The sequence below is a fragment of the Lichenostomus cassidix genome, chromosome 1 (genome assembly GCF_008360975.1).
Source record: "Lichenostomus cassidix isolate B80296 chromosome 1, HeHo_3.0, whole genome shotgun sequence".
NCBI lineage: Eukaryota > Metazoa > Chordata > Aves > Passeriformes > Meliphagidae > Lichenostomus > Lichenostomus cassidix.
The window spans coordinates 67,001,904-67,014,519 of record NC_139479.1 but is presented as its reverse complement, the minus strand read 5'-3'; the positions used below and the strand labels follow the sequence as shown (position 1 = coordinate 67,014,519).

Here is a 12,616-nt window from a genome sequence, read left to right as displayed (position 1 = left end):
ATCTGAAAGGTAGAATGGAATATCTAAATCAAACAGCAAGAAAAGTGAACTTGGTTGCAATTTCTGTATGCCTTTGAGGAGTCCTAGATTTACTGTCATGACAGTGCATTAAAGAAATATAATGGGGATAAAAGTGACATCATATTTTAGTATTAGAAAAAGTTACTTAAATGAGTTTTGTTTCCTCCCAGCTTTGTCATTGTCAATTTTTACTACAACTGCAAGTACATAGTGCTGTTCCACTGCTGGGTATGTGTAGGTAGGAGAAGATGACAGAAACTGGGATTACTTTTGTGTAGCTGTTGAAGTACATTGCATGTTGTGCCTGCTGAATGAAATCTGATTACATTCATTATACTCATGTTTTCCCTGTTTACAAAAATAAAATGTATTGGGCTGTGTTCTTTGCAAAAAAAAAAAAATATGTATAATAAAGGCCAATGTTAACTTTGTTTAGTAAAAGATTAGTGAAGATGAAGCAAAATCTGTAACTTTGATTGTTATTATGAAGTATGTACTGAAGAATACAAAACATGTTGACATGTTTTTGAGTTGTTGGGTAGACAAATATATTTCAGTTTTCAGTTCTTCAGTGTAGAATGGCCTTGGCTTGGGGACCAGTAAGTTTTAATTACAGCTGTTATGGAACATGCTGCTAGTCCATCTCTTCTTGTGGATTCTGGGTGATTTTTATTTCTGATGTTACAGTTCCAAGAAGTTCAAAGTATACATAGATCCTTTTATAGGAGGTCTGTAGGAAGAAAATACCTGATTTGTATTTCACAGTTCAGAACAGTCATGACTGCTAGAAGTGAATCATACTTTTAGCCAAATAAATGAATACATCAAGGCAATGACAAAGAAATTTGTTTCTTTTGTTGCATTCTTCATTTGTAATTGCCCTGGTACAGTCTTTTTCTAAGATCCTAATTGTCCCCACGCATACCATCTAGATTTTTTTCACCATCTTTTGTATTAATTGCTTTCATGTATGTAAAGCTCTCAGTTCAGCTTCCTTCTCTACAGCAATGAAACTGCATAATTTAGAGTGGATTAGATGGCAGTCTGCATTTGCTTCGGTTTAAGGGGACAGAGAAACCAAGTAACAGTTTTTTTTCTTAGTTGGAATTTAGGAAGAAGATACTGTTACTTATCTGCAGTCTTTCACGTGAAAACTTGGCTTTAGTGGCATAGAGGAAAGATTGTATTTGGTCTGCTCTGTTTCTGTCTCTAATTTCATTCTCAATCTGCTGCTTGTCTGGCAGTATTGGCAAGTTAAAATTAGTGATGTGTAACTCTTAACAGCACTGGTGTTTGGGCTTTTTGGGAAATTGCATTTTCCAAAAGAGTAAATAGAATACAAAGTCCACTTCAGGTGTCTGACCATCCAAGCTAGTAGGATCTATTATTACCAAGAGGTGGAAACAGATCATGCATTACAATGAGATTCTTAGTGGTGTCTCGTTAGTGTGAAGATCAAGGACATTCTGGAATGAGGAGTTTTAGCTTTTCTCTGTTATGTACTTCTTGAAAGCTTTATTGTGTCATAGGACAATCTACCTGGATATCAAAACCATTGCTGTCTCCTACAGTGCAGATTACTGAAACCAATGAAAATATTTTGTCTTTTTTGTGTTTGTGTGGGATTGTTGGTATATTTCTAGTTGGATTTTGTTTGTCAAAGTGGGACAAATGAGGTTAAACATGAGCTAGTTAAACAACATTGTCTTCTTAATTTCTTTCCACAGTTTTAAAACAGTGAAATCATGGCTCACTCAAAGACGAGAGCCAATGATGGAAAAATCACATATCCTCCTGGAGTCAAAGAAATCTCTGATAAAATATCTAAAGAAGAGATGGTGAGAAGGCTAAAGGTCAGTAACCAAGTAATTGCTTACAGATTAAAATTTCTTGTAAAAGGTGTTCAGTGATCCTATTACTATATTTTATATCTGAAAGGGTTTTGTTTCTGGGTTTTTTTTTTTCCCCTTTGGGCTTTGCCTTTTCTATGCATAGGAGAAACTTGTTCTCTCATGTGCCTTCTACCACTTTCTTGTAGTGGCTTGTTCAAAAAAGGTTTAAATGCATTAAAATATCACAAAGAGAAATGAGCTGTGTTAATTTCAAATACTGCTTAAATTTTTTTTTCAGCTAATCTGCTAAGTCAGTACTTTTATTATTTTCCACTATTTTCCTCTCTAAAAGAGAGTCATAATTTTGGAAATTATTGGGATACCTCTGAATACCTGCCTTTTATGCATTTGTGCTCTTTGAGTTGTTCATAACCCCCTTCTCATTATTTTAGCCTGTATTGTGATGAAGGTAGTCTTTGCTATATTTTAGTCCCTATACTTTGACTATACTTACAGTCTTTGATGTATTTCTGTCTTGAATTTCTTGACCAATTTATTTGGCCTGAGTGTGCAGGAAGGTTGGATAGATTTGTAGGCTAATTTTTTTTACTACAGTTCTATATTTCTGGGTGTGCTCTCACAAAAAGTCAGGCCTGTATTGTGCAGAAGGAATGCCTGCAACTTAGGCTTGCCCTGTGAAACTGGAGGGAGCAGATGTGGGAGAGGAACCTTAAGTATTCTAACAGATGGAAGAGCTTAATTTGGAGTTTTTCTTAAGTAGTTTTAAGTCAGCTGGACCTACTGGTAAAAGAGCAAAACCTAATAAAATCCTAAAACACAAGGATTGCTTCTCCTCTTCCCCCCAGTACCCTGTTGGGGATTTTGGCTGATAGACTTTGTTGAGTATATTGCATTTTTTGATTCTGAATAAAAGAAAACATCTATAACTTTACATATTAATTCCTCCTAAGAGAATGAATTCTTTGTTAGCACTTGAGTATTTTTTTTCAGCTTGTGGAAATACAGCACCACAGTTCTTACTGATCCTTTTTCTCCTATAGCTTAACTTAGTTTTTGGCCATAAATGTCTAGTCCCTTCTGTTCTGTCATCTTGATCTGTCTTGCAGAAGAAGTAGACTTTGTGGGATATCTTGTGTTTCTTGTTGGCTGTTTATTCTGGCTGTGAATTCATTGATGCTCAGACAGGGGAAAACTACACAGTGTTTCTTTTATAACAGATTGGATGATCCAGGCTACACCACAAGTGTATGGAACTGCAGTATAAACACAGTTGCAGGTGCTAAAGAACGGAAGTTGATAAATAAGTGAACTATTAACCTCTTGATTTCTCTGACTGCCACATGTACATAATTAAAAGGGAAAAAAGCACTTTTCTGTGCATAAGCAGACATTCTGCTGTTTGTTGATGACAATATATTAATATAAATGCAAATTATTGGGAAATCAGAGAATAAAATGGAAAATACGCACAGTGAATTTCTGTATTAGCATAACTTACCCCAGAAATTTAATCAATTTCATATTGATGCCCTCTTAAAGTTATAATAGATTTGGAAAAGTGATAGAAACTAAATGGTTACAGTCATGAACTTGCACTGAAGACAGAAAGAAGGTGATAAACACTTGGAAATTATGAATAGTGTGAGAAACGCATATTTTCCACAGTTTCTTTTAATACACAAGAACCAAATCATCATCTAAGGAAATACTAATTTTAGACCAGCAGTCTACTTTGGTGTAAGTCTTATACAAGTATATTTCAAAGCTTATTTCTAGAATGAATTGAAGTAGAATTCATGAAGTAGTAAGAATTGAATGGTTTAAGAAATATGTGCCACATCTGTAACATGAAGCTCCAGGAGTATAAATCATGATCGTCTGGGTGTGATGTCAGGCTTGGGAGTCCTCTAATGGATTGCTTTGCATGAAGCTGGAAAACTATGCTAGGGCAACAGGCTTGTTTTCTTTTGTTTTTCCTTAAACACTATGATGGATTGCTCTGCAGACAGGATGACTGATCTTTGTTGTCCTGACTTGTGCAGATGTTCATGTTATCAGGGAAGAAACACTAAAGGTTCACTCCTAGAGTAGAAAAAACCCACACTTGTTGCAAGAAGTATGAAAAGACTACTTTTCATAGAAATGAAAACAATTCTGATTTGCAAATTATTATTTTAATTAGTATGTAAGGGCACCAGTGCACTTCAAGTGGTTCATCTTGTGTCTGACTGGGTAAGACGTTATTGTTCTTGCTATGGAAGTTATATGTCTGCATAAGCTGCTGATCTTCTGTGCCTTTTAGTAAAGGATCCTCATACACTTGAAAACTTTACAGCTTCAGTGATGCTAATTATGCAGATGTTGGGTTTTTTTTAAAGTTGAGTCTGTTACTCCCTGACCAGTTACAGTAAATTTTTTGGAAGGGGGAAAAAATCCAACCGAACTACAAACTATAGCAAAGTAAAGTATTTTGCAATGTCAATAGGAGTCTAGGGCTTGACGTCATTATTCTTTGAAACATCTCTTCCTGCAATGGAGAAATAGATGGGAGTTTTGACTTTAATTCTCAGGATTGTGTAATTAATTCTTTCATACAATTTTGTTAAATTTACAAGAGTTAAACTCCTTAAAATAACTGGCTCTGTGAGTCAAATAAGGAATTGGAGAAGAGCATAGTTACTTTGTTTTGTCAGTAAATTTCTTCAGAAAGTTTTTTAAATGTAAGAATTCTCACCAACTAGCAGTTACTAAATATAGCTTTTCCTGCTTTTGTTTTATTTAGCATATTAAATATTTGATGTCCCAGACTATTTTTGTCTTCTGTAACTTCAGTCTATTGGATCCTGGTAATCCTAGTGGTCATTTTAGTTCTGTTGGACAACATCCATGCTTCTGGGCTGCCTGGATTTTTACATGTTTTTGCTGAAAGTCTGTGCTCTGCTTCTGGACAGCACAGGGGATAGAATTTTCCTCAGAGCAGTAATAGGAAAAACTTGAAACTGAAAGAGAGTAGAAAAAAAATCAGTGAATAGTTTAGGGAGAAACAAATATTTTGAATAATGTTTTGTTGTTTTCTGAATTTTTAAGAGAGTGACTGTAACAGTGGATGCTGTTGCACTTTTTCAATTGTCAAACCTGATTATATGGATTCTCAAAAAGATCTGGGAAGTCTACAACTAGGCTTTCAGTAGTTCTGCTACAATAGTGTGTTGGGACAGTTGACAGAGGACTTGACCAGGTCTTTCCTGTATCCAGAAAAATGAAACACTGGTTGCTCAAGTAAGTGCTACTGTATCACTAATAATGCTTCTGATAGAAGTTGCACAAAACCAGAAAAGTAACTTTTAGTAAGGATCTTGTTACACAGAGAATTTCATTTTATGTACTGATGTGTGTCTTTCTATTTAGATGGTTGTGAAAACTTTCATGGATATGGACCAGGACTCTGAAGAAGAAAAGGAGCTCTACCTAAATCTTGCTTTACATCTTGCTTCAGATTTTTTCCTCAAACATCCCGATAAGGATGTACGTTTGTTGGTAGCATGTTGTCTTGCTGATATTTTCAGAATTTATGCCCCTGAAGCTCCATACACTTCACCGGATAAACTGAAGGTAAATTAAATTAATCTTTTTCCACACCAGGTTTTTATATCCAGTGATTAATATAATTGGTTATGACTGGCTTTTTCCCTCCCTTTTTCTCTCGTTCAGTCTAAGCAGTTCAAAGTTTTCATTTGATTTTGGGATATGATTGATAAAGTCAATTATTCATGAGTTAAAGGGCTATACAGTACGTCTTCCAATAACTTGTAGAGGTTTGGATTTGTATTGAAAATACATATTTTATTGAATTGTTTTTGGGATTTGCAGGTAGTGGACTCTTAGTTTAGAAATACTGATTATATGAGTAGTTTTTATCATATCTTTTGCAAGGCAGCTAATACCTTCACTTGGGAAAATATCCCTGTGTCTCCAATTAAACTACCAAGAGGCGGGTACTTGTATATTTATAGATAAAGGCTGTATTGAAACAAAGATAAAGTACTTTCTGTTCAGAGTTTAATTATTTTTGACGTGACTTGGAAAATTCTGCAATTAGAAACATCACTGATCCCACTAGATGGAGATGGTTGATAGAGAAATGTCAGGTTTGAAAAAGAAGTACAGATCTACCCCATTTCTTTCAGAAAAAAAACTTTAGATGGTTTTGTGGGGTTTACTTTTTTTAGTAGAAATCTAACTTTGTTTCAAACTCTTAAAATCAAACTGTTTCCCTTGTGCAGTCGGAATCTAGAGTGATGAACTGAATTTTAAAGAAAATCTGCAAAAGCCCAGCTGAAAGTAGTGCTGAAAAAGGTGTGCTTTTTTTGTCTGCCCAACTTAGGAGTGTGCATGGTCTTTTCTGTTTAGTTAGATTTGGTCTTTGTTTATTCCACGGTAGGATAAAAATGTGGTTGTGGCGGATGGTCTATCTATTATCACTTAAGAGGAAATCACTCAATTTCTCATCTAGTGGTTGCACCAGCAGTGCTTCCTAATTAGGGAAACAGTGCAGCTTCAACTGCAGGAGTACACCTTTTGTTAACAGACAAACAGGAGACATATCTAGGGATTTTTGTTGCCTCTGTTTTCCTAATTCTGAATTAGTGTGTAATCAGAGGTACAACATCTACTTGCCTTACTTATTGATTGCACCATCTACAACTGGAGATAAATATTGGCTTTCTCTTCTGTGCTATATTTGAGTCTGGTTTTCAGGTATCCTGGTTTCCACTTCAGTTTTGAGTGTGTTATTGTTTGCTTGCTAGGCTTAAGAGTTTTAATTTCTCTCCTTCTGAGCTGAGCTAACTAAGATCTTCCTTGCAGTATTTGAGTTACCAAATGCTACTAAGCTTCAGATTTCATAGTCTACATTGTTGGAAGGTTTACAGTGCTGATCTCATACCTGAAGTATAAGAATACTACAACCGCTGCTTGGACAGAGCTCTGAATGGATGAGGGACTTCCACTGCCAGCATTGAGTTCTGTAATCTGTGTGGATTTCAGAATTCAGTTTCTCGATGCAGTTTTCTAAACACATTTTTGAGAAATAAAGAAAAGCCAAACAATAGGTACCTTTGCCTAGGGCTACTGGGGTAGGTTTTTTGCAAACCAGTTTCCTCTGAGTACAGCTTTTGTGGTTGCAGGACAAGCTCTGACAGAAATGTCAAAGAATTCCCTCCACTTTATGACAGAGGTAAGAGGAAGAATGCTTCCTCTTGGGTTATATCTTGCCACTATTTTTACCCAGTATTTAATATCAAATCCATACTGCAGCTGAGTCTATTCTTGTATGTTTAGCACTAGAGTTAAAAATGGCAAATGAAATGCTGTAAAGGATTAATTTCTTGAGAGGAAAAGACTTTAACCTTAAGTTTTCCCCCTTGCTTCAGACTCAGTGGATCTCTTGTAACTTACACATTGTGCAAGTGAGGTGCTGAGGAAAGGGATCAGAATTTCAGGTTTCCCTCTTTTATGTGTATCATCAGGATAAATCTTACATTCCTTGCTGATCGTTGAAAGAGCTTTGATAACAGGGATGGAAAATGCCATGAGTCGAATAAAAATAGAACTGGAGTAGGTTTGCTCTTCTGGAATCTGAAAACTAACTTTGAGCCTTTCTCAGTCCGTGTAAAGCCTAGAGCCCAAATCTAATTTTTTTGTGGGAAGGTAGTCTAATCACTTGTATGTGTCAATTGAAAATGACTTGGACAGAAGGACTACCTGTCTCTGTTGAAATGGAGATTTTTTAAAGTGTATATGGTAGCAGAACTTCAATTATCTGATGGTGTGCTCTGGTGAGAGCCATGGCTTTGATGATTTCTGAAGCCATTATGTAGTTAATTGGCGTCAAGACAGCAACCCACAAAAAAAACCTCCTTAAAGTTGAAGGGTAAGTGTGTTTTTTTTAAAAGTCTGTATTCTAATGCAGACTTGCATTATGCAGTCTGATATGAGAGCATATTGTCCAGTTGTGAAGTTATTGCTGTTTTTGAGCTGCAGCCAAGGTTTATTTTAGCCTGTGTTTTGAATTAATAAATGCATGTTCAAATGGTATGTTATGTGCCCTTAAAAAAGGGGAAAATATGCTTAAAAAACCAAAAAATGTTTGGTTATAGTACATGAGATATTGAAAATTAGTGAGTACTTCTGAGTTTAGTCTGTCTCACTTCCTTTACAGCAGGAATAGGAAAAAATAGTTTAGGAGTAAATGCTTACTTTTTCAAACCGTGCTGTTATTTGAAGCATTCAGGTGTTGGACTTATTGTACAAGTATGCTATTCATAAATGTCTGCTGTTGTATACAGCACAGTGATGAGAGCTTCCTTTGGAAAATTGTAGGGTCTTTGAATCACATTCAGCCGGTAAGTGTTGCATACTGAGCTGCAGGACAAAAAGTAAGATACATGATTAAATGAACTGATTAAAATTTACCTTTACAAGTAAAGTTTAACAGAAATAATTAACATAGAGCATTGGTTCTAAGATGAAGTAGTCTTTGTTTGGCATTGGTCAGTCTGTCACATGCCCCCTTTCTTACTAAATTGATTGTTATTCTTCGCTGAGACTCAGTTTGTATGTCTTCCAGACTTTACAGAATCTTCCAGTGCACCAGTTTTCCGTAAGACAGCACTCATGTTGGGTGAGAGCTGATGGCCTGCTAGTGTTCAGGCACTAGTTTTTAAAGGAGGGATTCTTCAGATGGGCTTTTGCCTGGGGACTGAATACCCCTGAGTGTTTGGAGACCATTAAATGTGTCCTTTGTGTCTTTTGGTTTAATTTCAGCTAAAGAGTCTAGATTGTGTGCTCTATAAGGGATCTGAAGTGTGAACCAGACAGTGATCCTTCTGATCATGCTTAACACTTTAAAATCACAATTTTGAACCAAATTAAAACATTAATGTAACTGTATCTCTGAGCAACATGCTTGCTGTGCTTTTTTTGCCAAGAGGTAGTGATGTTAGATGTAATCTAGTTCTTGATTTTACCTAGAACCACAGTAAATGCTCAGCTTAATGATTAAGGCTGGATTTTGTGGTTATAACATTAGAAAAAAGGAGCCCCGTTTTTATCTGTTGTCTATCTATTATTCTTGGGGGACTTATGGGAAATGGACACTTTGAAAATGTTATAGGAAAGCTTTATAGACTATTTCCAAGATAGTTTTCTCAGGATTAACAGTAAGGCTTTCTTGTATTTATTATGGCAACTTTATACCTTTTGAAATTTATTTGATTTACATGTAGATTGTTGGATGAAACATAAATACAGTTGAGGCTGTGAACAGTGTTTCTGGTGATACTTATTGCTAAATATTTTGATTTAATATAGTAGTTGTGAATTGCCAGCTGTTAATTATCTGAATGTAAAAAACATTAAAAAAGACACCATCCTGTGTGTTTTCATTCTGTTCATAATTGACTATTTGCTCCTTATAACCTGCTTCAATTTGCTCTGTGTGTGACTTTTTCTGAAGGAGTCTTCTGATTGTGAAAGTTGATAGAGGAAGCAGGAGGAACTTGGTTTATTAGTTTTTGCAAGAGATGTGATCTGTGTCCATATCATGATGACTGAGAAATACACAAACAATATGGAGTGAACATATAATAATACTCTTAGCAAAGATGTAGTTGCCTACTGCTATTTTCTCCTTCTTTTGAAACTCATTGTAATACGAAGTAAAAATACTAAATTCATTGTCCTGCTGAATAATAATCTCTTTACTTCAACAGCATGCCAGCCAGTTGCAGCTGTGTTTGTCAAGTTAACTGCTTTTCTTTGGAAATGGAAAACATTTGTTTCCTTAGGAAAAGGGTTACTTTCTCAACCTTTTAAAGAAACATGAAGGATTTAAAAATTACTCCTTGACATTTTCCATGATGTCTTTGTCAATGATCTTCTTCTGGATAGTGAAATAATGTTGGTCACTGCTGCATATTTTGTAGTGACTAAATAATACTAGTAACTTAAAAAAGTAATTGTTTTGTTTTGAAGGTTTAAGTACAGTTGATTGAATAACTAGCACTTCTGTCTTTTCAGGATATATTTATGTTCATAACACGGCAACTTAAAGGTTTAGAAGATACAAAAAGCCCCCAGTTCAATCGATATTTTTATTTACTTGAGGTAAGCTTCATAACTTATTTCATAATAGCTGTTAAATGTAATCTTTCAGTTTAATCATTTATTAACTACTCCTTTTATTTTTTCCTGTTCCAACACAGAACATTGCTTGGGTCAAGTCTTATAACATATGCTTTGAATTAGAAGATAGCAATGAGATTTTTACACAGCTGTATAGAACACTGTTTTCAGTAATAAAGTAAGTATTTTCATCCCCAGTTACAGTATATTGTTGCATGATTGAGGTCCGTTGCTTCTAACGTAGCTGTTAAGTGTGACTTCTAGCATTTTTGAGCTTAGTTTTGTAATTCTGTTTAACTAAAGGTAGCAGTATAAATACAACATGCTTCAGGTTTTTTGTTTTAATGAAACAACACACACTGCATGTCATCTTTTTTTCCTAAGAAACTTAGCTTTACGTGTCATTTACTGCATTTATTCTGTTCTTGAAATGGAATGATGTTATATGCAATCCTAAGGAATTTGGAGGATTATTACTGTAAAAACATGAGTCTGAAGGTAGTGGACATTGGAAGGTACTACTAGAGGTAGTCTGGTCTTTTCCCTTTGCTCAAACCAGGTCAGCTTGAACAGGTTGCCCAAAACTGTAGCCAGTTGGGTTTTGGGCATCTTAAAGGACGAAGAGGTTGTGTCCTCTTTGAGCAACCTTCTAGTACTAAATCACTTTTATTTAAGAAGTCTTTAATGCTTAAAAGAAGTTTTTAATGTTTAATGCATTTCACCCTGTGCCCACTGCCTCTTGTTCTGTGACTGGACATCACAGAGTTGTGGTGTCAAGACAGTCTTGCCCTGTCTTCTCCACTCCCAACATCAGGTATTTAAACATAATGATAAGTTCTTTCCTAAGCCATCTCTTCTCAAGTCTAAAAAAAGATGTTGGCTCTCTCAGTCCCTCCTTCCATGAGAGCAGCTCCAGTCTTTATGAACCTTTATGAACCTTTGCTGGACTGAGTCCAAGGATGTGTGTCCCTTTTGTACTGGGAAGCCCAGAACTGGACACAATGCTCCAGAGGAAGTCTCTCCAGTGCTGGATAGGGCAGAGGGATGTTCTAATACACTCTATTTTCATGATAGGGGCAGGTACAGTCCTCTTACCACAGTAGTGAATGAGGAGAGCATGAAATTCAATTCCTCAGTTGCATATACCATCATTCTTGAAGTATTTTGACTTCTAAGAAAACTTGTGATTTGCTTATTTTATTCCTTGTTGTTTGGCATCACCACAGGGAGTACTCTGAATGGAAGTTGTACTTTAGGTATTACACTAAGAATTCTTGTTTTTAATTTCAGCAACGGTCATAACCAAAAAGTACACATGCACATGGTTGATCTAATGAGCTCTATCATTTGTGAGGGAGATACTGTGTCACAGGAGCTTTTGGATACAGTGTTAGTTAATCTAGTGCCAGCACATAAGGTAAGACTTAATAGTGGCTTTTGTTTTGTTCTATTGTTTTTTCTGTAATCATGATTTCTTGGATGTATGTGCTCAGATATGTAGATCTCATTGAGAGAATGGCTATAGCAAATGTCTTTGTGTTTTTTGGATTTCCTTAAGCTAACAAGTAATTTTAATAGCTAGGAAATTCAGTCATGTTTCCTTGCTCTGAAATACTTGACATAACCAAAGTATCAGTGGTCACAGTAATCTAAAGGGTTAAATGTCATATGAATTTAAACACAGAGTTTTTTATATACTGTCCATACCAATAGAATGGAATCGAAAAGTTACATATATCCTTTGGAAAATTTTTACTTCATGTAATGCTGTATCAACAGCTCAAACTAAATTGCTGCCCTAAATGGGAGGTAAAAACTTTTTACGACCACTGATTTGTAACTGGCTCTATTGTGTTTCAGAAATGTTGGCTTGGTGTTATTGGTGTGTTTCTGCTGTAGCCATAGAACTAACTGCATGCAGAAATGTGGTTCCTGAAGAGCCCAAGGAATGACTGTCTTACCTTAATGAGTAATGTCATGTTAAAAAAAAAAGTGTTGTATAGATGAACTAAAGGAAAAAGTTCAATCTGTGCATGTGTTGTGATACTTAAATGTTTAAAAAGTATGGAAGTCTGACGACTTAGTTCAGGAAACTAACTGTGCCCTACTGAAGTCTCTTGGGCTACTCACTGCTAAGTTGTGTATGACAAAAAAAGATTTGGTGAATTATCTTGGAAATGTATCTTTTGCTAGCACATAAATTATTTTTCTATTGATGGTGAAAGACTAAATGCTTAGTATAGATCAGTAATTTTTTTCCCCACTGGAAATGTTCTAGCTGTGTCCTTTAAGGAGTCTAATACTTCTGTGCCAGGACTGGAATGAAATTTGTGTGGCTGAAGTCCAGGTTTATGAAGTAAAGTTTTGGAATACAAAAACCGAAAACAAGACTATGCAAAATACTTCAGTTTGTGTTTTCTAAGTTGTTAAGAATCTACGGTTTCATCATGTCATCTGTGTTCAACTTGATTTGACTACTGTTGTTTTTCATGTTTAATAAGTTCACTTGGAGTTGAAGAATTTGCATCCTTTTAGGCTGTCTGTAGCATTAAAACAAG

The 12,616-nt window shown here is 35.6% G+C and overlaps 1 protein-coding gene across 3 annotated transcripts in view; it reads left to right on the top strand.

The window, feature by feature from the left end:
• PDS5B (PDS5 cohesin associated factor B) overlaps positions 1–12,616 on the top strand; it is a 105,351-nt gene that overhangs the window by 18,302 nt on the left and 74,433 nt on the right. For all 3 annotated transcript variants that reach the window (XM_085061707.1, XM_085061696.1, XM_085061691.1), the window contains exons 2-6: positions 1,749–1,874; positions 5,283–5,486; positions 9,954–10,040; positions 10,139–10,236; positions 11,349–11,475. In XM_085061707.1, coding sequence (XP_084917833.1) covers positions 1,767–1,874; positions 5,283–5,486; positions 9,954–10,040; positions 10,139–10,236; positions 11,349–11,475 — 624 coding nt within the window. In that variant the 5' untranslated portion in view covers positions 1,749–1,766. The remainder of the gene's footprint in view (positions 1–1,748; positions 1,875–5,282; positions 5,487–9,953; positions 10,041–10,138; positions 10,237–11,348; positions 11,476–12,616) is intronic.